Consider the following 26,424-nt stretch of genomic DNA (forward strand, 5'->3'; position numbering starts at 1 on the left):
TGACTGCACCAGCAGAATAGTGAGTGCAGCTCTGGAGTATAATACAGGATGTAACTCAGGATCAGTAATATAATGTATGTACACAGTGACTGCACCAGCAGAATAGTGAGCGCAGCTCTGGAGTATAATACAGGATGTAACTCAGGGATAGTAATGTAATGTATGTACACAGTGACTGCACCAGCAGAATAGTGAGTGCAGCTCTGGGGTATAATACAGGATGTAACTCGGGATCAGTAATGTAATGTATGTACACAGTGACTGCACCAGCAGAATAGTGAGTGCAGCTCTGGAGTATAATACAGGATGTAACTCAGGGATAGTAATGTAATGTATGTACACAGTGACTGCACCAGCAGAATAGTGAGTGCAGCTCTGGAGTATAATACAGGATGTAACTCAGGATCAGTAATGTAATGTATGTACACAGTGACTGCACCAGCAGAATAGTGAGTGCAGCTCTGGAGTATAATACAGGATGTAACTCAGGATCAGTAATGTAATGTATGTACACAGTGACTGCACCAGCAGAATAGTGAGTGCAGCTCTGGAGTATAATACAGGATGTAACTCAGGATCAGTAATGTAATGTATGTACACAGTGACTGCACCAGCAGAATAGTGAGTGCAGCTCTGGGGTATAATACAGGATGTAACTCGGGATCAGTAATGTAATGTATGTACACAGTGACTGCACCAGCAGAATAGTGAGTGCAGCTCTGGAGTATAATACAGGATGTAGCTCAGGGATAGTAATGTAATGTATGTACACAGTGACTGCACCAGCAGAATAGTGAGTGCAGCTCTGGAGTATAATACAGGATGTAACTCAGGATCAGTAATGTAATGTATGTACACAGTGACTGCACCAGCAGAATAGTGAGCGCAGCTCTGGAGTATAATACAGGATGTAACTCAGGATCAGTAATGTAATGTATGTACACAGTGACTGCACCAGCAGAATAGTGAGCGCAGCTCTGGAGTATAATACAGGATGTAACTCAGGGATAGTAATGTAATGTATGTACACAGTGACTGCACCAGCAGAATAGTGAGTGCAGCTCTGGAGTATAATACAGGATGTAACTCAGGATCAGTAATGTAATGTATGTACACAGTGACTGCACCAGCAGAATAGTGAGTGCAGCTCTGGAGTATAATACAGGATGTAACTCAGGATCAGTAATGTAATGTATGTACACAGTGACTGCACCAGCAGAATAGTGAGTGCAGCTCTGGAGTATAATACAGGATGTAACTCAGGATCAGTAATGTAATGTATGTACACAGTGACTGCACCAGCAGAATAGTGAGTGCAGCTCTGGGGTATAATACAGGATGTAACTCAGGATAAGTAATGTAATGTATGTGCACAGTGACTGCACCAGCAGAATAGTGAGTGCAGCTCTGGAGTATAATACAGGATGTAACTCAGGGATAGTAATGTAATGTATGTACACAGTGACTGCAGCAGCAGAATAGTGAGTGCAGCTCTGCAGTATAATACAGGATGTAACTCAGGATCAGTAATGTAATGTATGTACACAGTGGGTGCACCAGCAGAATAGTGAGTGCAGCTCTGGGGTATAATACAGGATGTGACTCAGGATCTGCAATGTAATGTATGTACACAGTGACTCCACCAGCAGAATAGTGAGTGCAGCTCTGGAGTATAATACAGGATGTTACTCAGGATCAGTAATGTAATGTATGTACACAGTGACTGCACCAGCAGAATAGTGAGTGCAGCTCTGGGGTATAATACAGGAGGTAACTCAGGATCAGTAATGTAATGTATGTACACAGTGACTCCACCAGCAGAATAGGGAGTGCAGCTCTGGGGTATTATACATGACATAGGGTATACGTGAGTTCCGTGACCTGGAAAAAATTACCCCAACCCCCTTAAACAGATCTCTTAACAATCTAAAGAATAAACTTCTAACGTACTCAAAACAGCAGACGGAGACATATGTTGGATTTAATTGGCCACAGCAGCCATTTTATTAAATAAAAGATAACAGAACTTTTATGACAACCCAGAATAGGAGGGGCGGTCCTCGAAGCCCCAAAGTTATAAAAAACTCAGTATCCCAAAAACTCCACAATGTTCAGCCCAGGATGAGTCTTACCCCCAGCCGTAAAGCACCAGCTCAGGGATAGATAACAACCAATCCTGGTCCACCGAACCCACCCCCATGCCAGGGGTCCATAAATCCACCTCACGCGGAATAACCGTACCGCGCCTTGTTAAATTCTCTCATGGGGTGTCCAGGACCTCTCAAGATCCCCACCCCATTGAACCACGATTTACCATTTCCACCGACTTCGAGGACCTCCACCCCCGCCACGAACACGAATGGCCTGACACCTTAGCCATTCATGTCCCTCCACACCTTCAAGCTTAATTCAATGCCACTACGGATAGCCAAACACCACATATCATTACCCACCGCGTTCAGGTGCACGCCATCAGCTCTCCAGTAAGCTCCTTGACCCGATTCCAAGTCCACATGTCTCACGGCCAACGCGCCATTCCTCACCATAAACCGAGATATGGCCCTGTTTATTTTAATCCGGGCCCAGTTCACCCCCTCGTGTGATCTAGCACCTCTCCATCTTTTACGGGGAATGATGTCGGACCACACCAACAACACTTTTGGAAACATGACCCAGAACCTCAGGATATCGAATTTGATATCCTTAATCAGCTCCCTACAAGACCGTTTAGCCAAATCATTCCCCCCTAAATGTATCACCACGATCTCCGGCACTCTATCCAGTCTAACAAAACGATGAAATTCAGGTAACCATTCCTTCCACACCATCCCCCTTTTACCGATCCATCGTAAAGTCACTGTCTCTCGAGAAAGACCCAACTGACGACCGTCCGGACGAACCGCAGCACGCAACGCAGCCCATACAACATACGAATGCCCCATGATCCAGACGAGCATCGGATCAGGCCCTGCAACACAGAAAGAAAGGCAACAAACAATTAACTTAACACAGCTTCTAACTCACAATAGGTTTGGGCGAACATACGACTGGAATCTTGAAGATTCCCACCTCCCAATTCTCCGAACCACATCCTCACCAAGGCCCCACCTAGCGGCCTCAGTCGCTGCCCCGATCCTGAAGGAGTGACCACTATATTGTGTTGCAGGTAAGCCCGCTGCCGCCAAACATATCCTAAAAACAGAAATAAACTGAAAACGGGACAAGAAAGACCCATTTTCGTGCACCAAGAATGGCTCGTCTAACACCCCGCCCTTTGCCATGTATTTCTTCACGGATGCCACCGGGCACACCGGGGATCCTTCAACATTGAACAACACCACTTTGCACCCTTTCCCATACACGTCCGTTTTGGAAGCCTTAATAAACACTACCACCTTATTCCCTTCGACATCCACGTTTTCTCTTAACAAAATACCTTTTTTACTAACGGACGGGCTAACCAACTCACCTAACCGAAATGCCCCAAAGAAGGCCAAAGAAAAGGCTGCACGGAACAGAACCACTTCCCATTCGGAAAAACACACCTCTTGCAACTTCCGCTCAATGGCTGAGAGCACCTCATAAGATACGGGTCGGCGACCGTCCGAAGCCTTCCAGCCTTTCTTCCAACCCCGAACAACTTGCCGAACCAAGAAGGATTTCGTTATATCCTTACCCCCCTTCCATTTAAGGTTGAAGGCTAGCCCCGCCAGAAACTTATTCAAACGTGTCACAGACCAACCTGCCTCCCAATGATGACCTAAGAACAACAACAAACCATACTCCTCCTCCATATCCTGGTCCATACTTGACATCCAGGATTCCCACAAGCTCCAAGCCCGATTATAATGAGACCAAGATGAATCCGCGAGCGATTTGGTAAATAACTCTGTTACGGCCCTCGCGGCAGGTTCCACAACTCCACTGGACAATCCCGGCCCGCGCTCTCCGCCTGTGGTGCCAAATCCCGGAAAAGCTGCCACTGAAATTGAGAAAGAGCAACAACTATTGGATCAGGCGCTGACAAGCTAACTTCAGATACAATCCATAAGTTAAACTTAAGACCCAGGAAAACCAAGTGCTGCAAGACCTTCACTACTGCAGGCGTAGCCGCTGACAACGAGTTTACCGCAGTCACCGTTCCAACATGCTCACAATGAAAAGAAATCTTCAAATTCCTCAATTTGTCACCCCACAGGGCCAACGCAACTACCCTGGGGAACAAATGCAACAGTAGCCGGTTGTTTGTTAACCCCTCCTCCTTCCATTCTTCCGGCCAAGCCGCTGCTGACCAGCTACCATGAAAGAAAAGACCAAAGCCACTCATTTCAACGACATGCACCAAAATGCCCAAGGAGGTAGCATCTGCCACCGGCTGAATCCACAGAGATCTGCCATTGTACTCGTCCAGAAAATCCGCCCACATCTTCAAATCGTCCCGAAACTCTTTCTTTATCCTGATGAAATGCAAAGGGGACTTTACCCCTACTGTTGCCAAGGATAGGCGGCGGCAGAACGCCCGACCCATCGGCATGATCCTACATGCAAAGTTCAGTTTCCCTAACAACGATTGCAAACTGCGCAAATTTATCTTCTTCAAACCAATCGTATTAACCACATCTTGGCGCAACGCGGTAACCTTGTCTGCAGGTAGCCTACATTCCATTGCTACCGTGTCGATTTCAATGCCTAGGAAGCTCAACACTGTCACCGGACCAACTGTTTTATCCTCCGCCAAAGGCACCCCGAAGTTTTTTGTCACACTCTCCATTGTATGCAACAAAATCGAACAATCTGCTGATTCCGCTGGCCCTATAAACAGAAAGTCATCCAGATAGTGCGAACATGAGCGTATCCCAGACACATCTTTCACCACCCATTCTAGGAACGTGCTGAAGGCCTCAAAGTAAGCACATGAAATCGAGCAACCCATGGGAAGACAACGATCAACAAAGAAGCCGCCATCCCAAAAACAACCCAATAAATGCAAACTGTCAGGATGAACTGGCAACAAACGAAAGGCCGCTTCGATGTCGGTCTTAGCCAGCTTAGCCCCCTTTCCACATGCTCTAACCCACTCCATCGCTGAATCGAATGATAAGTACGACACCGAACTCAACTCGGGATCAATACCATCATTAACCGAAGATCCCTTCGGAAATGACAGGTGATGGATTAACCTAAATTTATTAGGTTCTTTCTTAGGGACCACGCCAAGAGGTGACACCCTCAGATTTGCAATCGGAGGGGCGACAAACGGGCCTGCCATTCTTCCCAGAGCAACTTCCTTATTCAACTTCTCCGACACGACCTCCGGGAATTGTAACGCCGATTTCAAATTTTTTCTTTTTAAACTAACATCCTGCTCAACATAAGGGATTTTGAAACCCTCCTTAAAACCGTCGCGCAATAAAACTGCAGCTGACCTATCAGGGTATCTACTTAGAAAGGCCTCCATCACGACCCACTGCACCGGAGTCACCCCTTTTGTCAGCTGAATCTCCAACTTTTTGCCTGTTACCCCTGAAACATTTTGAAGCGCTATGCACCCCCCCGCAGGTTGAACACTCGTGCCTATATTTACACTTGCTCCCGAATCTGCATATGCCATCATTGAAGGCGAAACACAGTCCCTTCTGCAAAGCCGCTGAGTGTCCTGACTGCCCTGAACTCCCGGCGCCCCCGTGAAAAGGCTGGCTAGTCTGACCTAAACGGGACGGGACCATAACTCTCATCCACAACGCTATGTCCTTGTGATCCCACCTGATACTTGGCCTAAAAGCCTTACGCTGACGAAACTGTTCGTCATAGCGTAACCAACCCTGTCCCCCATAGGTCCTGTAAGCCTCCCCTATGGCATCTAAGTAACAAAATAATGCCGAGCAATTTTCCGGGGCCTTCTCCCCGATTACGCTAGCCATAATAGCGAAAGCTTGCAGCCAATTTGAAAATGATCTGGGAATCAGCCTATATCTCCGTTTCTCCTCATCTTCTTTTTTAGAGTCCTCCCTTCTAGGTCTATCCAAATTAAATCTCTCTAGGGGTAAAAGAGAAAATATTTCTATGTACTCCCCTTTCCAGATTTTTTCCCTAACCTCTTGTTTTAAATGTGCCCCTAACGGGCCCTCGAAGCAGACATAGACCTCCCCCCTAGCCGCATCGTCTAGTTGCGGTACATCCTCCTTTTCCTTATCCTGCAAAGCTCCCTCACCTGGTGCATCAATTCCTGACCCAGGCCCTGGTGCTGTTCCGTCCTTCTCCCTTGATGAGCTCCCCGTGTCTGCCGCAGGACCCGCACTGTTGGATGTACCCGTAACTTCAGACAACTGTCTAGACCCCTCAAACGACCCCGTATTTCCCAACCAAGCAGCTGACGGCAAAGACCCCCTGCTAAGACCGGACCCCCACAAGCCCGCTAGCTCCCCTAAACCTCTAAGGATTAAACCCATACCCCCGCTAGCAACTCCCGAAGTAATGTCACTATTCCTAGCTTCAGGGGAAACTATGCCTGGCAAATTAAAGATAGGGAAAATGTTCTCACCTAGCTGCCTGGGTGCTGTGAGCCCAGCAGCCGAAGATCCAGCTCCCAGCCGAAGGTGTCCTGCATCCCGACCGGCTTGATCCGCGATGTTGCCCGCCGAACTCCTGGCGGCCGTATCCGTGTCCTGGCGACTCGGTGATGCCGTCGACTGCCCTGGTGCTGCGGAAAGGGAAAAGGCCGAGCCAGCATCCTGCCGCCCGATGGAAGATGTGCGGCTCCTTGCCACGGATACGTCCCCGTCACTGCGTACCGAAGCGACGGAATGTCGCCTGCCGGAATCCGGAAAATTTCCGCCACCACCAGCAGAGGACGCAGATCCAGGAAAGTTCCGGCCATCACCAGCAGAGGGCGCAGATCCAGGAAAATCCCGGCCATCACCAGCAGAGGGCGCAGCTGCAGGAAAATCCCGGCCAACACCAGCAGAGGGCGCAGAACTTGCAATATCCAGGCCACCACCAGCAGAGGGCGCTGCTGCGTTGAAGACTCCAGAGCTGTGCACTGCAGAAGGCCGCACGCTGATGCCAGGGCCAGCCGACTGCCGCCCGCATAATCCTCGGCGCTGAGGGGCCACCGCACCTGACCCCCGTCTCCTCGGCTGTCGCTGCCTCCCACGCTGAGCGGCGCCAGCGGACATGCTGGCGGCCGCCGTACCGGCTCCTGCTCCTGCCGCCCCACGTCGCCCGGACACTGAAGGAGGGGAGGAAGGATCCACCCCCCGTTGTAGGCCCCGCCGCACTGGAGGATTCCTCCCGGCGCCGCGCTGTGAGGTGGAGGGAACAGCGCTGCTTACCGTAGGGTCCGCAGAGGGGCTCCTATTTCGGCGCCGGGCCCTGGGGATGATGTCCGGGCTTAGGCGCGCCGGAGGCCTAGTCCTCCGCGGCCGGCGCCCGTCCTGCGGTGCCTGCGATGGTGCTCCCGATGTCCCCTGGAGAAGGCTGTTAACGGATGCATTCAGCCAATCTGTCCCCTGGGAGCTGGCTGCCGTCCGGAGACGCTGGAGGATCGCTTCAACGTCCATTCTGGTAAGTGTGACAGAGATTCCTCACTTGTCACGCAGGCACCTAAAATGGATGCCTGCGTGAGGAGCGTGCCCCTTTTTATGTGCCCCCTCCCCACAGTCCCCTAGTTCCACCCCTTATTTTCAAAAAATGCCCCTAAAGCCACCCCTCAAGTTCCCAGTTAACCCCTTACCACCGTATCCCTTCTAACTGCTCCAGCTCCCCAGGTCCCACGTAACCCCGTCATGGCGGCCTCCCTTTACGTGCCGTGGGCCCCCAGTACGGCCTTTCTGGATGTAATATAGAAACAAATGAAGTATATAAATTACTAGACTGGGAGAGAATGGGGGTCCTCCCCCTCCCATTGCTCTCCTTATTGAGCTAAAATGTTATAGTGGGTGGGGCTTAACAAAAATGAGTGTGGCTTAAAGGGTTTGTCTAATTGTTAAAGGGAACCTGTCACCCCAAAATGGAAGGTGAGCTAAGCCCACCAGAATCGGGGGCTTATCTATAGCATTCTGTAATGCATTCTGTAATGCTGTAGATAAGCCCCTGATGTATCCTAAAAGATGAGAAAAAGAGGTTGGATTATACTCACCCAGGGGCGGTCCCGATACGATGGGCGTCGCGGTCCGGTCCGGGGCCTCCCATCTTTATCAGATGACGTCCTCTTCTTGTCTTCACGCTGCGGCTCTGGCGCAGGCGTACTTTATCTGTCTTGTTGAGGGCAGAGCAAAGTACTGCAGTGCGCAGGTGCTGGGCCTCTCTGACCGTTCCCGGCGCCTGCGCACTGCAGTACTTTGCTCTGCCCTCAACAGGGAAACAAAGTACGCCTGCGCCAGAGCCGCAGCGTGAAGACAAGGAGAGGATGTCATCTGATAAAGATAGGAGGCGCCGGAGCGGACCGCGACGCCCATCATAGCGGGACCGCCCCTGGGTGAGTATAATCTAACCTCTCTTTCTTATCTTTCAGGATACATCGGGGGCTTATCTACAGCATTACAGAATGCTGTAGATAAGCCCCTGATTCTGGTTGGCTTAGCTCAACTTCCATTTATGGGGGGTGACAGGTTCCCTTTAAAGTCCTCAATTGTTTGAACACCATTTTACTCGGTGTTAGTGATGAGCGAATATACACGTTACTCGAGATTTCCAGAGCACGCTCGGTTGTCCTCCGAGTATTTTTTAGTGCTCGGAGATTTAGTTTTCCTCACCGCAGCTGAATGATTTACATCTGTTAACCTCCTTGATTACATGTGGGGATTAGCACACCAGGCAACCCCCACATGTACTTAAGGTACCGTCACACTTTAGCGACGCTGCAGCGATACCGACAACGATGTTGATCGCTGCAGCGTCGCTGTTTGGTCGCTGGGGAGCTGTCACACAGACCGCTCTCCAGCGACCAACGATCCCGAGGTCCCCGGTAACCAGGGTAAACATCGGGTAACTAAGCGCAGGGCCGCGCTTAGTAACCCGATGTTTACCCTGGTTACCAGCGTAAAAAAACAAACAGTACATACTTACATTCAGCTGTCTGTCCCTTGCCGTCTGTTTGCTGCACTGACTGCTGGCCGTAAAGTGAAAGCAGAGCACAGCCACAGCGGTGACTCACCGCTGTGTGACTCACCGCTGTGCTGTGCTTTCACTTTCACTTTACGGCCAGCAGTCAGTGCAGCAAACAGACGGCAAGGGACAGACAGCTGAATGTAAGTATGTACTGTTTGTTTTTTTACGCTGGTAACCAGGGTAAACATCGGGTTACTAAGCGCGGCCCTGCGCTTAGTTACCCGATGTTTACCCTGGTTACCAGCGAAGACATCGCTGAATCGGCGTCACACACGCCGATTCAGCGATGTCAGCGGGACCTCAACGATCAAAAAATGGCCCAGGCCATTCCGACACGACCAGCGATCTCACAGCAGGGGCCTGATCGCTGGTACGTGTCACACATAGCGAGATCGCTACTGAGATCGCTGTTGCGTCACAAAACTCAGCGATCTCGCTAGCGATCTCGCTGTGTGTGACGGGGGCTTTATGCTGGCTAACAAATCATGTAAATCATTCAGCTGCGTCAATAAAAACTAAATCTCCGAGCAGTAAAAAATATTCGGAGGACACCCGAGCGTGCTCGGGAAATCTCGAGTAACGAGTATATTCGCTCATCACTACTCGGCGTACGTGTAACCCTGACATTGAATGTTCTACATTTACAAAACATGTAAAGGGAATTATTGCCATAGAGCACTTACGTATTTTTATTATCAGTAGGATTTTATATATTATTCCAAATATTACTTTACTCTTTTTGTCATTTTGTTTTGTTATTATTATTTTCCTTTTTTTGCTTTTTTTTATTATTATTTTACTTTTTTTTTTCTTTTTCTTTTTTTATTCACTTTTTATTGTCAGTTTTTAATTTTAGGAATACATTTCTGTGGTGGATAAGACGGAAAATTATCCGAGCTGCAGGCGGAACACGTGAGCGGTCTTTGTGGAGGATGTACACGCTGTGCGGGGAGCTCGGTCTTTAATTAGCGCCTGAACGTCGTTCTGAATCTCAATGTCTCGTCCTTTGTAGGATTCTTAGTAAAGCCGCTGACTTGTGCGGCCACAGGAGACATTGCTGGGATTCCTGCCCTGCACAGGTGATGCTCGTGGCCTCGTCGCAGTCTTATATACCATAAATGATGGAGTTCATGCAGCTGCAGTATGTAGCATAACCTCCTGTTGGGGGATGGAAGTAATATTATACCAGACCCAATGAGGACCACATTTTCTCAAAAAATCTATGGACCGTGAACATAAACTGAGCAGAACCATCGTATGCAGCTATGGACTTGTACTATATTCCTCTGTGCCTAGGATTTTATATAAAATATATATAAAACATATAACATATTCTTGCTTGTTGCATGAACGGGTGAAGCCGCACACTCAGTACTTGGGGTTCTGAACCTGTAATGACTCCTTAAATGGATTTTTTTTCTTATCTTAAAAGATGGATAATTTTGGATACAGCTTGTAAAAACGAGCACTTTTGCAATTTGCTGCTTGTCAAAATTTGCAGCTGTTCTTGAGCTATTAACACTTACAGCTCGTTGCCAAGGAGACCGACCACCGCCACTGAATAGCACGCAAGCATTGCGTTGAAGTTGGACTGGATTAGGAGGGAACTGCGGTCCGTGCCAGCTTCTAAACATTCCTTAGAAAGTCAGTGGAAACGTGTATTTAAACACTGCGCATGTTCAGATGTTTAGCTGCAGTGGTCGGTTTCCAAGGCAACGAGCTATAAACAAAAAGAGAAAAAATTAATCTGTCAAAAACGGCTGAAAATTTGAATAAGCAGGAAAATGTGAAATAGCTTGTACCCATTTATGAAGATGGGAATGACCCTATAAAGTGATGCGTTCACTTGTGCATCTCTAATAAAAAAAAAATGAAGCAATACAAATAGTTTAGGTTAAAAACCTTCTATCATTTTGTGCACAAAGCTCCACTGCAATCCTATGCGTCTCCATGTTTACAGACTACAAAGAAATCCAGCGTAGTCTGATGGCACATTTATGAGTCTCCGATGAGGAATGGTCCTCAGAGTGAATCCAGATGTAGCTGGGCAAGGTGAGCTCCAGAGGAGGCACTAACAAGCCACACTCACTTGGCCAGGGTATCTAAATAAAGATTCGGGACGGCAAACTAAATTGTTGCCTCTTATGATAACAATTTTCCCCAAAATCACACCCCTTCCATTAGCCAAAGTCCCAGTCATGCCTTGGTTCATTCCCTATAAATGTCTGATTAGATGCCGGTCTGATCATGGAGCTCCTTGGTGTCGGGCACTAGAAGACTTTTGGAAAAGATCCTTTCCCCGAGGTTTCGACAATACACGATTCAACTCTTTTCGGAGATTGGCAAGGATAACATAGCTAAAGAGGATGCGGAGGGAGAAGTCACATCCAAGGACCGATACCAAAGGGTGCCCGAAGGTCTCCTCTGACAAAGTTAGTGTAACAATCCATTTTTGGATTCGTGGCAGCTCTGGTTCCACTCTGTTTTAAAAGTAACTTTTATCCTTTCAGGACCATTGGGGGTTAATGTCAGTTTTTCCCCCCGGTGGCAATCTGCTGTAACTGTAGTGCTGCTGGGTCAGCTGATATGGGTGGTGACCACTCCCACCATCCTTTAAATGGTCACCTGATGCATCAGCTGACTGTTGGTGCACTAGCCAGTGCAGTGTTAGGTGACAACTATGGACGAGGCTCCTGACGGCAGTGGGGGAAAGGACCCACTTAGGGCATTAGGGGGTGCAGGGACAGGCAAAGGTTTGAGCAGGAGGTGACCATTTCTTCATTTCCCTATTGATAGGGCCTTCCTGCTCTCTTTTCCATCCTGTTGTGAATCTGTTATGCCGTACGCTTACCGACCCCCATTGGGTCGCAATACGTATCATGACAGATGGGGCCATGTTATGGACCTTGCATCGGGAGCATTACAACCTACCTATGCCTCTTGTGATCTAAAGAAAGTTTATGTCAAATTTTCTGCAATTATCTACAATCTGCTAATTTATTGCTATCTATCAATATTGGCGGGCGGCCTTCATTTTTTCATCCTTGAAGCCTACTGTTGGCGATATGCATAATTATAGCGATTCATCCAAGGCCATTCATGGCATCTTCTCTCCACAGAAATAATAAAAAACAATAGACCTGCATAACAAAACCTTCATATCATAATCTGGAAAATCATTGACCCTCTCAGTAGCTGAACCCCCGCATACTACACCTCAAGGATCCTGAGTGATCGGTGACATTGACTATTCTCTCGAGTGTGGAAAATCGTGAGGCACACAGAACTCTTTCTATTGAAGGAGACTAAAGGGACTTTTATGATTTATAAATCCTCCATGCTGGCATTGTATGCAGAGCTATGTTGCTGCAAATGTGTAGGCAGTACAATTTTTATGTCTGCTTTGGAAAACAAAAATATAAAGCAAGTCCATGGAGCTATATCCTGAGAAGTATTTCTGAAATCCAGAAGATCTCATCATTGATTTGACCATAGAAAGGAGCAAGATGGCATTGTCCATGGTGAACTGGAATGTGCCAAAGAGTAGAGCATGACATCAGTGTTTAATATTTAGGACCCGTAGGGTAATCATGGTGCCTAGAAGCAAAATTTGGAATGGTGTCCTCCTCACAAAAGGTTGTGATAAAGAGGTAGCTACACATACGCCTCAATTTTAGAGAATTATGGGAACCCACGAGAAGATATTCAAAACATAGAAACCTGAACCCAATGGTTTTGTGAACATTTATAGGCTTTAAAAATTCAATTCTTCTGTAGAAACAAGATTTGATACCAGGCAATGCCAATGTGCCCTGTGCCAGTTCCCAACATAGAGTATGTGGGTAACTGTCTGGCTTGATCCCTGTCAATTCCACCATCAAGTATAGATTAGGTTTCATCGGTTCTCTTTGTGTCTTCCAAGCCCAGTAGACTGTAGAATCTGCTGAAGTTTATCAAAGAGAGTTGGCCATGGCCATTTTTTCCGGTAGGAACGAGATTTGATACGAGATTATTCCAATGTGGCCAGGACCGGCTTTAAACAAGGTATATAGGTAACAGTCTGACTTGGCCTCTGTCTACTCCACCAATAAGAAAAAAAGGTTGCCCCAGAACACTTTGTAGGTTCCAAACCCAAATGACCCTAAAATCTGCCGAGATTTACCAAAGCAGAGTTGGCCATGGCCATTTCTTCAGTAGAAATGCTATTTGATACCTGGTAATGTCAATGTGCTAAGGGTATGTGAGTAACAGAATCCGAGTTGGCCCCAGTCTACTCTACTGTCAAGCTTGAATAAGGTTGATCTGATCTGTTTAAGGCTTCAATGCCCAATGGGCTCTAGAATCTGCTGCAGTTTATCAAAGCAAAGTTGGCCATGGTCATTTCTCCAGTAGGAATGAAATTTGATACCACGCAATGTCAATGTGACCAGGGTCTGCTCCACACACAGAGTAGCCCCTGTCTACTCCACCATAATGCATGTATAAGGTAGCTTCAGACCTCTTTGTGGCTTCCAAACCCAATGGGCTCTAGAATCTGTGAAGTCTATCAAAGGAGGGTTGGCCGTGCACATTTTTCCAGTAGGAAAAAGATTAGATACCAAGCAATACCAAGGTGGCCAAGGTCAGCTCCAGACATAGAGTATATGGGTAACAGTCCGAGTTGGTCCCTGCCTACTCCACCGTCAAGAATAAATAAGGTTGCCTCAGATCTCTTTGTGGCTTCCAAGCTCAATGAGCCCGAAAATCTGTCAAAGTTAATCAAAGGAGAGGTGGACATCATTTTTTTTCCGTAGAAATGGACTTTCGATGAACTTTGTTTCCAGGCAGGTAGCTATTGTCATGGGTCTAGTAGGATGTAGATAGGATACCAGGCAATGCCAATGTGCCAGGGCCAGCTCCACTGACTTGGCCCCAGTCTACTCCTTCATGAAGCGTAGATAAGGTTGCCCCAGATCAATTTGTGGCTTACAAGCCCAATGAGCCTTCGAATCTGTTGTAGTTCATCAAAGGAGCGTTGGTCATCACCATTTTTTTAGTAGAATTCTTTCGATGATCTTTATTTCCAGGCAAACCAAATGTGGCTAAGTCCAGCTTACTTTTAGGTCCCAATAGAGCATGCATGGTGCCTACTAAGATCCTCAAAAATGTCTAAATCTTCCACTTGTCTTGGCTAGAATTACCTTGAAGAACACGATCCAGTGTGAATTTCTAGATGATGGAAGAGCTTCGGAGTCCCTAGATTTTACTAATTCCTCACGGTGCCCATAGACAGATATGCCAAAGTTTACAAGGCTGAAACCAGATACATAGCTATTGGAGTCTCAACACCAAACCAATCCTGTAGCCCCTCTTTGATATACAGTACAGACCAAAAATTTGTACACACCTTCTCATTTAAATATTTTTCTGTATTTTCATGACTATGAAAATTGTACATTCACACTGAAGGCATCAAAACTATGAAATAACACATGTGGAATTATATACTTAAAAAAAAGTGTGAAACAACTGAAAGTATGTCTTATATTCTAGGTTCTTCAAAGTAGCCACCTTTTGCTTTGATGACTGCTTTGCACACTCTTGGCATTCTCTTGATGAGCTTCAAGAGGTAGTCACCGGGAATGGTCTTCCAACAATCTTGAAGGAGTTCCCAGAGATGCTTAGCACTTGTTGGCCCTTTTGCCTTCACTCTGCGGTCCAGCTCACCCCAAACCATTTCGATTGGGTTCAGGTCTGGTGACTGTGGAGGCCAGGTCATCTGGCCTAGCACCCCATCACTCTCCTTCTTGATCAAATAGCCCTTACACAGCCTGGAGGTGTGTTTGAGGTCATTGTCCTGTTGAAAAATCTTTAAATGAGAAGGTGTGTCCAAACTTTTGGTTTGTACTGTATGTATTCTACTTGTCATGCCTCGAGAGTCAATCTGGCGGTCGTGTGCTCTATTGTCGGCATCTCTGTCCGCTGAGCCACAGCAGGTTCTGTCGCTGTCCGGACGCTGATTACATTTTGCCTTTGTCCAGTCCTTTCGGTCAGCAGGCATTTTTCATTTGTTGACTAGACTGTCCTATCTCATTGCAGGTGCTACCATTTAAACCTTCCCCTTGCTGGTCTTCTCTGCTTGCGATAGTCTTTAGTGGATCCTGCTGGGAGTACTAGTCCTACTGCTGAGTATCTAGGCTAGATAACTGTACTGCTTTGGTTTCTTTCTGGCGCTGCACTCCTCATCGATTCCTTAGGAGGTACACTTGACGGCCTCAGAGGGAGCCAGATTCAAGTTGTCTTCTCTAGTTTTACTCTCAAGGTTGCGCTGGAAATGCTATGATCTGCGTTTCTGGATACTTTAGTCTGTACTGGAACCGGGTGAGGTTTCTCCTGTTTTTCTTATCTAAATCCTTCACCCCCGTGTTTATTACCACGTGTGCATAACAATATGTGTAGGGCACCTTCATTGTGCTAAATGGTGGGGGCCAACATCTTGCGCAAACTCCAAACAATGAAAACTGTTATTGATTACAACTGGGGGAGATCACGCTGAACCACCCTGTTACCCTTTTGTCACGAACAGCCCTCTGTCAGGACAATCACACAATTAACGAAGGAAGCCTTGGCTGTTTCCACTACTAGGCCAGTTATTAGGAAACTAACTATATATACAACAGATTCCAATGAATGGAATATATCGAATAAAAATAACCCAAGAAAAATTATTAGCTGCCACCACCTACTGTTTACAGGTCGATTGGACACCTGACAGGTAGCTTATGGCTTTGGTGTGCGGCGAACAGAACAAAAGGAACAGATCTATTACATTTTATATCTAATCCATAAAGATAGGCAGTGTTTATAAAACATATACCGTGCATAAGATTTTACAAAAGGGACAAAACAAAGACAGACCAACGAAACTTACTAACCCTGATGTCACACAGCAATGGCTCAGAGCTTAGCAGAGGGTGGTACTCCAAGAAAACGGACAGAACCCACAGTGAACGGTGTCTCAAAGTACTGGCAAGTTTTGTCACTTCTTAGCTATTACTAATGTCTTTTACCCCATATGTCAACTATGTAACTCTACTTCAAGGAGTGTAAGCTCTTTGTCCCAGGATGTCCTAGGATATTCTGTGTGAGGGGGCGGAGGGTGAATGCCCCTTCCCCGGAGATGCCATATGTAACAATAAAATTCTGGGTAGCCCCTATAAAATTGATAATAAACAAGTGCCAGTAAAGTCACTAGATTACTACCTCCCGCAGTATAACAGTACGCAGCCACAGCTATGAGACACATTTGCTGACATGTTTCTGTTCTGGAAGCTTTGTTTTTTTGAAGTTAATAACTTTTTTTCATTTAGTCTATAAAACGCGTTTGCTCCTTTATCTCCATTGCCTCTCCATTAAAGCCTGACCTGATTAGATTGCTCTGCAAATGGGAGTTTTATTCTCCATCACGGCGATGTATCCTGTCGTCGCAGTTTGTGCTGTGGTTCACATATTTTTTATTTTTTTAAGCAAAAATAAATGTTTCATTCGACAACATAAAAGCCGAGGTTCTGTCAGGTCAGTCGCAGATACCGTCATAAATTCACTCCGGCTTTTTTTCCGCTTTTATCTGCGGGATTCTGTGAAGTCTGACGCGTCTGACCTTTAAGTTTGGCATAGTAAGCGTGTTAGCGAGCAGAAGATCTATCAGGCGCCGTCTTACTCTTTTTCTTCTTTCTTCTTGATTTGATTCCTCATGGATTAGACGAGCGGCACTCAATACTGGATACAGAGCGTGATGGAAAATACCAGAGACTTCTTATCTCAGATATAAAAGGAAAACGTCTTGAAAACCTCAGAAGAGTCCATGAAGTAGCGACGGATCTCAGGTTTATTGTCCTCACTGTTACAGTAACGTTTCTACATAGTAGCAGTTCTAGGCTGTTCTTCTGCTAATGTATATGGACCCCCCTTGCTATATGGATTCCTCCTCACCATATGGATCCCCCATACCCATATGGATCCCCCATACCCATATGGATCCTCCTCACCATATGGATCCCCCGTACCCTTATGGATCCTCCTCCCCAAATGGATCCTCATCCCCACATGGATCCTCCTCACTGTATGGATTCTTCTTCCCATATGGATCCACCGTACTCATATGGATCCTCCCTCATATGGATTCCTCTCCTCTATATGGATCCCCCTCCCCATATGGATCCTCCTGTACCCATATGGATCCTCCTCCCCAAATGGATCCTCCTCCCCAAATGGATCCCCCTCACTATATGGATTCTTCTTCCCATATGGATCCACCGTACTCATATGGATCCTCCCTCATATGGATCCCTCTCCTCTATATGGATCCCCCTCCCCATATGGATCCTCCCGTACCCATATTGATCCTCCCCAAATGGATCCTCATCCCCATATGGATCCCTCTGACTATATGGATTTTTCTTCCCATATGGATCCACCGTACTCATATGGATCCTCCCTCATATGGATTCCTCTCCTCTATATGGATCCCCCTCCCCATATCGATCCTCCCGTACCCATATGGATCCTCCTCCCCAAATGGATTCTCATCACTATATGGATCCCCCTCCCTATATGGATTCTTCTGCCCATATGGGTCCACTGTACTCATATGGATGCTCCCTCATATGGATTCCTCTCCCCATATGGATCCCTTTCCTATATAGGACCCCTGTCTCCATATAGATCCCCTCCCCATATGGATTCATCTTCTTTCCATATGGATCCCCATTTTTCATATGAATCCTCCCCAAACAGATCCTATCCCATATGGATTCACTCCCCCATATAGATCCCCTTCCCCATAGAGATTCCCCTCTCCACATGAATCCCTCTCCCCAAATTGATCCCCGTCCCCAAATGGAACTACCTCCCTAAATGGACCCTCTTAGCATATGGATCTTGCTCCCCATATGGATTCCACTCCCAGATAGGTTTCTCCTTCCCATAAGCGATCCCCTTTCCCATGTGGATTCTCTTCTCCAAATGAATCCCCCTGTGCTCTGTATCTCCGTCCTTATATGGATTCCTCCAATATGGATCCCCCCATATAGGATCCCCCTTGCCATATGCATCCCTTTCTCCATATGGATCTCCCTCCCTATATGGATTCCCCATATGGATTCCCATCCCCATATAGGATCCCCTTGCCATATGGATCATTCTTCTCTTATGGACTCCTATGGATCCCCCTCCTTTTAGGAATCTTTCTTTCCATATGGATTCCTATGAGTTCCATGTAATATTACATTTTCCTCGCAGCGGCCACTGCCGAGGAAACGTTTGTTACTTCTGTAAGAAAAATCTACCCCTTTAATGCAGATTTAAAGCTGTTCTACAGGGTCTGTCCTAGTTTATTTCAGGCTAATACCGCCACGTAATACAGTAAAGAAGATAATTAACCACTTACATTTTTGTAAACCACAATGCCCAGCACCCCAACGCGCGTTTCGCGTGTAGCTTCCTCCCACCCCCAGAGTAAGGGGCATTGCTATCATGCAGGTTACCTGATTACAACAGCACAATAACGTTGGTCTAACATGTCATCGTTATATATTTTCAGCTTGGGTTACACTCATTATCAAGATCTCTGCTTGCTGTCAGAGAATGAAAACATTATCGCTTTCATTCGCGAATATTTATTATATAATGACCAATAGTGAGATCACAGGAACGACCTCAGAAGCCCAAATGTCAAAAAGTGCAAAAAATGGTTGAAAATGAGCGTCTTACTGGTCTTATGGACATGCTACATACGGATCGAAAAAGTCCAAGAAATACAGGCAAGCGGAATAAATATAAGGATATGAGACTGGTGTCACCCTTAGCCCTGTAGATTATGCGCTTAGGCACTTTCTGCTGGTATCAAACATTTTGTGTTGCTCCCCGTTTGCATCTCACGTTCTTAGAAAATCGCTGGCTCACTACCAAATGCTTCTCACTAAGGGATCAGCATAAAGCTGCTTGTGGAAGTCTATGAAGAAAAGGAGGAGCATAGTGAATAAGATATTGTCCTGGCGCTTTCTAGTAAGTGTTTTAGCTCACCCTAAAGATGGATTCACAGCTACAGTTCTCAGTACCCCTGTATAATGTCCTCCACAAGTCAAAAAAAGCATTATCCCTCATGAGCAAACACGGCAGCTTATTCTGAAAAGTCAAGAACAGAGCTGAATGGTGGAAAGGAACAAAGGTTGATACCAAGAAGGCGATAGTCACCGTGCCGGACTGGCGTGCCAGTGGGCCACCACTGAGTCTGGGGGAGAAGAGTGCGGAATACAGAGGGGTGGAGATGATCCGGTAGCTGAGATTTGTTTTGGTATTTTTTTGGGGAATGTGTTTTAAAGAAGTGGACAATCCCTTTAAGTGAAACTTTATTATGATCCTTTTTACGCTACAGTGGACCTTTCCCGACTGGTTTTGTAATTTCCCCTTTAATTGTAGATTTGCGCTCGCCGCACTCCCTCGGCAGTCGGGGATCGAGGCCAGAGGCGTTTACCGTGTGTTTATTTTTCTGGTATTAGAAAATCAGGACAATTGTTTTCAGAAATACTCGGAAGATTCTCAAGTTTTCTGGAGAAACGAAACGTCTCGAGAGGCCGCAACGAAGGTTTAGAGTGAGACATAATAACGTGCTGCGCTGCCAAGAGTCCACGCTCGGGGGGGTCGGGGCCACGTCTCATGGCGGGACGCCGACGTGGGGTTCACGCTCGCCTGCCAGAACTGAACCAACGAGGAAATCCGCAAATAATTCCACTGTAAGAATCCGTATCATGTATCCACAGGAATAAACAAAGTAACAAACACGATACATTGTGTAACAGCCTCCCTTTAACCCCTTCACGACCAGGAAAATTTTCATTTTTGTGCATTCGATTTGTCCTGCCATTCTTTTTTCGGTCCCCAATTGTTGGATGAAGTTTTTTTTATTTATTTTTATTAGACTTTTTGTAGTTGTGAATGACAGCGTTCACTTTAACACTTATTGTGCTGAAATAAAAAAGGGGGAAAAAAAAATCTAAATATATATATAAAAAAACATTTTTTTGGCTTTTGTTTTTATGGGGTTAATTGTGCGGTAGGAACGACTTGGCAGCACGATTCTTCCGGACAGTAAGATTACCACGATAACAAATTTGGTTAGATATTTGTAAAAGTTAACGATTTAAAAAAAAATTCGGAACTTCTTTAGTCCTCTTGCAGGACCTGTGATGGTTGGATAACTACATACATAAAGACACTGCGATCCCACAGTATCGTAGTATCTTGGAGAAATGATCATCTCGTATAAAGAGCAGCCTGTGGAGGAGCTTCATGGGAGCACAAAGATGGCGCAAACAAGGGCACTCTGCAGGCCCCGGCTACAAGCACTTTCCAATGGGCACAGATTCAGGACAGGATTGCTCTAATTTAATGCTTTTTGCTTTGGTTTGTTCTGTCAATAAATATATTTTTTCAATGTATCTTTTGGTGGTCCTTGTGCTAGCATACCTTTTTTTTTTCTTTATTGGTCTATTTTCAGTGTGTATTATGTTTGTAGTGAGTGTGGGCTGTGTGTATTGTGTATGTACCCTGTGTATGTATTCACTGTGTATAATGTGTATGTACAACGCATATGTATTTTACATGTATGTAGTGTTTATTGTGCATGTACTATGTGTACGTAATTAGTGTGTAATGTGTATACATTTAGCGTTACTGTGAGTGTTTTTGGTGTGTTGTTACACACTGTAAATACATACACAATACACACTGCATACAAACACAACACAGTGTACACACACTACATACATATACAGCGTATATACACCACATTCTAAATACATACACAGCCCACACACACAGAACACACAAAATACATACACAACGTACATACACAATACACACTAAATACATACACAGCATGCATACACCACGCATACTATATACAAACACAACACAGTGTACATACACTACATACATATACAGCGTATATACACCACACTCTAAATATATGCACAGAGTACATACACCACACACACTAAATACAAACACAACAGTGTACATACACAATACACACTAAATACATAAGCATAGTACATACACAATACACACCTATTACATACACGTTGCACACTGTAAATACATACACAATACATACGTGTATGTAATAGGTGTGTATTGTGTATGTACTATGCTTATGTATTTAGTGTGTATTGTGTATGTACACTGTTGTGTTTGTATTTAGTGTGTGTGGTGTATGTACTCTGTGCATATATTTAGAGTGTGGTGTATATACGCTGTATATGTATGTAGTGTATGTACACTGTGTAGTGTTTGTATATAGTATGCGTGGTGTATGCATGCTGTGTATGTATTTAGTGTGTATTGTGTATGTACGTTGTGTATGTATTTTGTGTGTTCTGTGTGTGTGGGCTGTGTATGTATTTAGTGTGTGTTGTGTATGTATATAGAGTGTGGTGTATATACGCTGTATATGTATGTAGTGTATGTACACTGTGTTGTGTTTGTATATAGTGTGCGTGGTGTATGCATGCTGTGTATGTATTTAGTGTGTATTGTGTATGTACGCTGTGTGTACTTAGTGTGTATTGTGTGTATGTTGTATGTACGCTGTGTATGTATTTTGTGTGTTCTGTGTGTGTGTGCGCTGTGTATGTATTTAGTGTGTATTGTGTATGTACGCTGTGTGTATTTAGTGTGTATTGTGTATGTACGTTGTGTGTATTTAGTGTGTATTGTGTATGTACGTTGTGCATGTATTTTGTGTGTTCTGTGTGTGTGGGCTGTGTATGTATTTAGTGTGTGTTGTGTATGTATATAGAGTGTGGTGTATATACGCTGTATATGTATGTAGTGTATGTACACTGTGTTGTGTTTGTATATAGTGTGTGTGGTGTATGCATGCTGTGTATGTATTTAGTGTGTATTGTGTATGTACGCTGTGTGTATTTAGTGTGTATTGTGTGTATGTTGTATGTACGCTGTGTATGTATTTTGTGTGTTCTGTGTGTGTGTGCGCTGTGTATGTATGTAGTGTTTATTGTGTATGTACTCTCTGTGTGTATTTTGTGTGTATGTTGTATGTACGCTGTGTATGTATGTAGTGTGTGTTGTGTATGTAGGATGTAACATTCTGACTGCTGTGTGTGAATATATTAGTTATGTTTCCTCTATAATGAAGGCTGCGGGGTCGTTAATCAGTAATGGGCAGATTATTTATGAGTGTGTCTTGGACCGTGTAACCAGAGACAGACATATACGGTGGCGTGCCAAGCTGGCAAAGACTTCAGGGCAAGATGGAAAAGGGAGAAACCAGGAATGTTCTGAATGTGGAGCATAAACACTGGTGGGGATGGATCTGCCCCGTTGTGTCACAGATACGCTCCAGTCTGTAACATTTACACAGCCCAATGTGGATGAATAACCCGGCTCGTATGTGACTGATGGACGGAACCTCGTGCATGGGAGAAAGTATATGGATGGTTTACGGCTATCAGAGCAGGGCCCCTGGGAAGATGGGGCCAAGACCATGTTTCCTACATACTAGGCTTAGGAAAAGTAGCCAAAGAACCAAATTCCCCTGCCCCACATGGTAAATGGTGCGGTGGTATTAACTAGCACCACAAGGAGGCACTATGGAAGACGCCACCAATGTGACAGTGTCATCATTACACACTTGTCTATGCCAGACTATAGGTTAATGTGGAACGCCCCTTTAAATGTAATTGTTTGAGAAGAGAACAATAAATTGATACAATATTATTAATATTATTATTATTTATTTATACAGCACCATTGATTCCATGGTGCTGTATATGAGAATACAATATATATATATATATATATATATATATATACATACATACACACATATACACATACACTAGATGGTGGCCCAATTCTAACGCATCGGGTATTCTAGAATATGTATGCGTAGTGTATAGCACAGCCCACGCAGTACATTGCGCAGCCCACGCAGTACACGTTGTATATTGCGCAGCCCACGTAGTGTATTGCCCAGCCCACGTAGTACATTGCGCAGCCCACGTTGTATATTGCACAGCCCACGTTGTATATTGCACAGCCCACGTTGTATATTGCACAGCCCACGTTGTATATTGTGCAGCCCACGTTGTATATTGCACAGCCCACGTTGTATATTGCACAGCCCACGTTGTATATAGCACAGCCCACGTAGTACATTACGCAGCCCACGTTGTATATTGCACAGCCCACGTTGTATATTGCACAGCCCACGTTGTATATTGCACAGCCCACGTTGTATATTGTGCAGCCCACGTTGTATATTGCCCAGCCACGTAGTATATTGCTCAGCCACGTAGTATATTGCACAGCCCACGTTGTATATTGCCCAGCCACGTAGTATATTGCCCAGCCACGTAGTATATTGCCCAGCCACGTAGTATATTGCGCAGCCCATGTAGTATATTGCCCAGCCACATAGTATATTGCGCAGCCCATGTAGTATATTGCGCAGCCCACGCAGTACACGTTGTATATTGCCCAGCCCACATAGTGTATTGCCCATCCCACGTAGTACATTGCGCAGCCCACGTTGTATATTGCACAGCTCACGTTGTATATTGCGCAGCCATGTAGTATATTGCACAGCCCACATAGTATATTGCGCAGCCCACGTAGTATATTGCGCAGCCCATGTAGTATATTGCGCAGCCCACGGTCTATAGCAATGTGGGCACCATATCCCCGTTAAAAAAAAGAATTAAAATAAAAAATAGTTATATACTCACCCTCCGTCGGCCCCCGGATCGAAGCCGTTACCGACGTTCCTCGTGCGCTCCAGTCTGAAGAGTGCATTGCGGTCTCACGAGATGACGTAGCAGTCTCGCGAGACTGCACGTCATCATCTCGCGAGACCGCAATGCGTGGAGCTGTCAACGGGGCGTCGCGAGGAGCGTCGGTAACCACTTGGATCCGGGGGGCCGACGGACGATGAGTATATAACTATTTTTTATTTTTTTTAATTATTTTTAACATTAGATCTTTTTACTATTCATGCTGCATAGGCCGCATGAATAGTAAAAAGTTGGTCACACAGGGTTAATAGCAGCGGTAACCGAGTGCGTTACACCGCGGTCAACCCTGCCATTAACCCTGTGTGAGCGCTGACTGGAGGGGAGTACGGAGCAGGCACTGACTGCGGGGAGGAAGGAGCGGCCATTTTCTTCCGGACTGTGGCCGTCGCTGATTGGTCGTGGCTGTTTTGCCGCGACCAATCAGCGACTTGGATTTCCATGACAGACAGAGGCCGCGAGCAATGAATATCCGTGACAGAAGGACAGACAGACGGAAGTGACCCTTAGACAATTATATAATAGATATATATATATATAATAGATATATATATATATATATATATATATATATATATATATATATATATATATATATATATATATAGACACACACAGTATATATAGCTTCTTCTCCATTACCGGGAAATGTGAGTTTATGGCGGAAGTCTATGGTATTTTCGAAGAATCTTTACATAAAAGAGAAGAGGCGGAGTGGGGGTCTCAGCGTGAAATGTGGCTTTAAATACCAGAGCTATAAATATGGATCGTGAAACAGCTGCAAGGAAATATGAGGGACGAACAAACATAGAGCCCTTGTTTTCTGTACACTATATATATACTTATATATACAGCCAGCGGAGAAGCCTCTATGCAACAGGATCAATGGTCTGAGCAAATAGACCCACAGCACTGAACTGGATCTGTACTGAGAAGCTCACTAACCTCTGGAAATCAGAACATTTCAGATGTCAGTTAAAGGGGTAGGTAGTATTTTGAACAACCCAGCTCCTCGGAGACCATCGGGAATACTAGTAAAACTGGGTGTGATGTTTAATAGTTGCATGGTGGAGGTGTCCTGCCATGGGCACGGACCAGATGCCAACATGATCTAAACATAGTAGCGCCAACTCCCTAATATAAACCTGAAAAGAGGACACTCCCTGTAATAACCACCAAACTGCCCGCCACTCTCCGGTGGTGTCAGAAAGCTCGGTCCAAGCCGCAGGTAATGGGTCATCCAACAGGATAATGACCCAAAATAGCGAAAAACATCCAAGAACGGCTCAGAGCAAAACATCGAACTCTTCTGAATAAGCTTCTGTGAGCCCTGATCGGAATCGTACTGAACATCTGTGGATGGAGCAGAGACCTGCAGTCTGGAGAAGAAGCCTCCGCACCAGAGACACAAGATGACATTTGCTCATGAGGAACCAAAATATCTGTGGATGGGGGCAGAATTCTCGCCAAGACGTGTATGTGTATCATTTGTTTGCAGTGATCGATCCAAAAGTCGTGCAACAAAATATTATGTTAAGGAACCTTTTCAGCAGGCCCGGGAAATATTTTGATTTAATTTTTCTGTTGAATCAAAATTCAGAAACTAGAACTACTAGAGATGAGTCTCGGCCCGGGCTCAGGACGGGGGTAATGTCCGATTTCTCAGACGGGCCCTCTCCGGACACACAGACGTCAGCAGAGCAGACAGAGGCTTACCGTGAACTTGGTGTACAGCTGGTAGGTGAGGAGCGGGTTGGGAAGCTCCCGGAAGTACAACTTGCACAACGACCCCACACAGTGAATGTCCTGGAGGTAAACTTCTCTGGTCAGGTCCGGGCATTGGTCAGAGACAAACTCCTGCCTGAAAAAGAAGACGGCACCGGCTGAGACCAACAAGTACTACAACTCTCACACGATGGGGACTGTAGTGCCGCGGATATAACTGGAGCAATAATTCACATTTAGGTCATTTTCCAGGATTTCTTCTCCTGGATAATTAGCAGTTATTAATATCCGATAATTAGAAGACAAACAGGGCCGGCGGGGCACCGGGCCGGCAGATGGTCCTGTGTGAGCGCACCCAATTATTATTAGCGGAAGACTGACCTACATCTTATCCGCTATGGTACATGATTAGTACCGACCCCGATAATACTGGAGGCTCATTAATGATGTGATTAGTGCTGGTTCTGTAGTCGCTGGCATCGCGGTGATATCTTTTTTTTGTCATTAGTTTATTTTCTTTTATAAAATATCGTACAGATAATAATAAAAGTATCTGTTGCTGCCTGGAAACCATCAGCAAACTGCAGGTTTTTTTTTTGTCAGCCGATCGCGGGTTCCTGTCACTTACAGAAACTAAAAAAAAAAAAGTTATAAAAAATAAATAAAAGTAAAAAAAATATAGAAAAGTAAAAAATAAATAAAAGTAAAAAAATATAGAAAAGTAAAAAAATAAATAAAA

The 26,424-nt window shown here is 45.4% G+C and overlaps 1 protein-coding gene across 1 annotated transcript in view; it reads right to left on the reverse strand.

Annotated features, from left to right (window-relative positions):
* ARHGAP31 (Rho GTPase activating protein 31) overlaps positions 1–26,424 on the reverse strand; it is a 230,986-nt gene that overhangs the window by 76,361 nt on the left and 128,201 nt on the right. Inside the window, exon 3 of the mRNA XM_069760572.1 lies at positions 25,677–25,821. Within this exon, the coding sequence (XP_069616673.1) occupies positions 25,677–25,821 (145 nt within the window). The remainder of the gene's footprint in view (positions 1–25,676; positions 25,822–26,424) is intronic.

Source organism: Ranitomeya imitator, chromosome 3 (genome assembly GCF_032444005.1).
Source record: "Ranitomeya imitator isolate aRanImi1 chromosome 3, aRanImi1.pri, whole genome shotgun sequence".
NCBI lineage: Eukaryota > Metazoa > Chordata > Amphibia > Anura > Dendrobatidae > Ranitomeya > Ranitomeya imitator.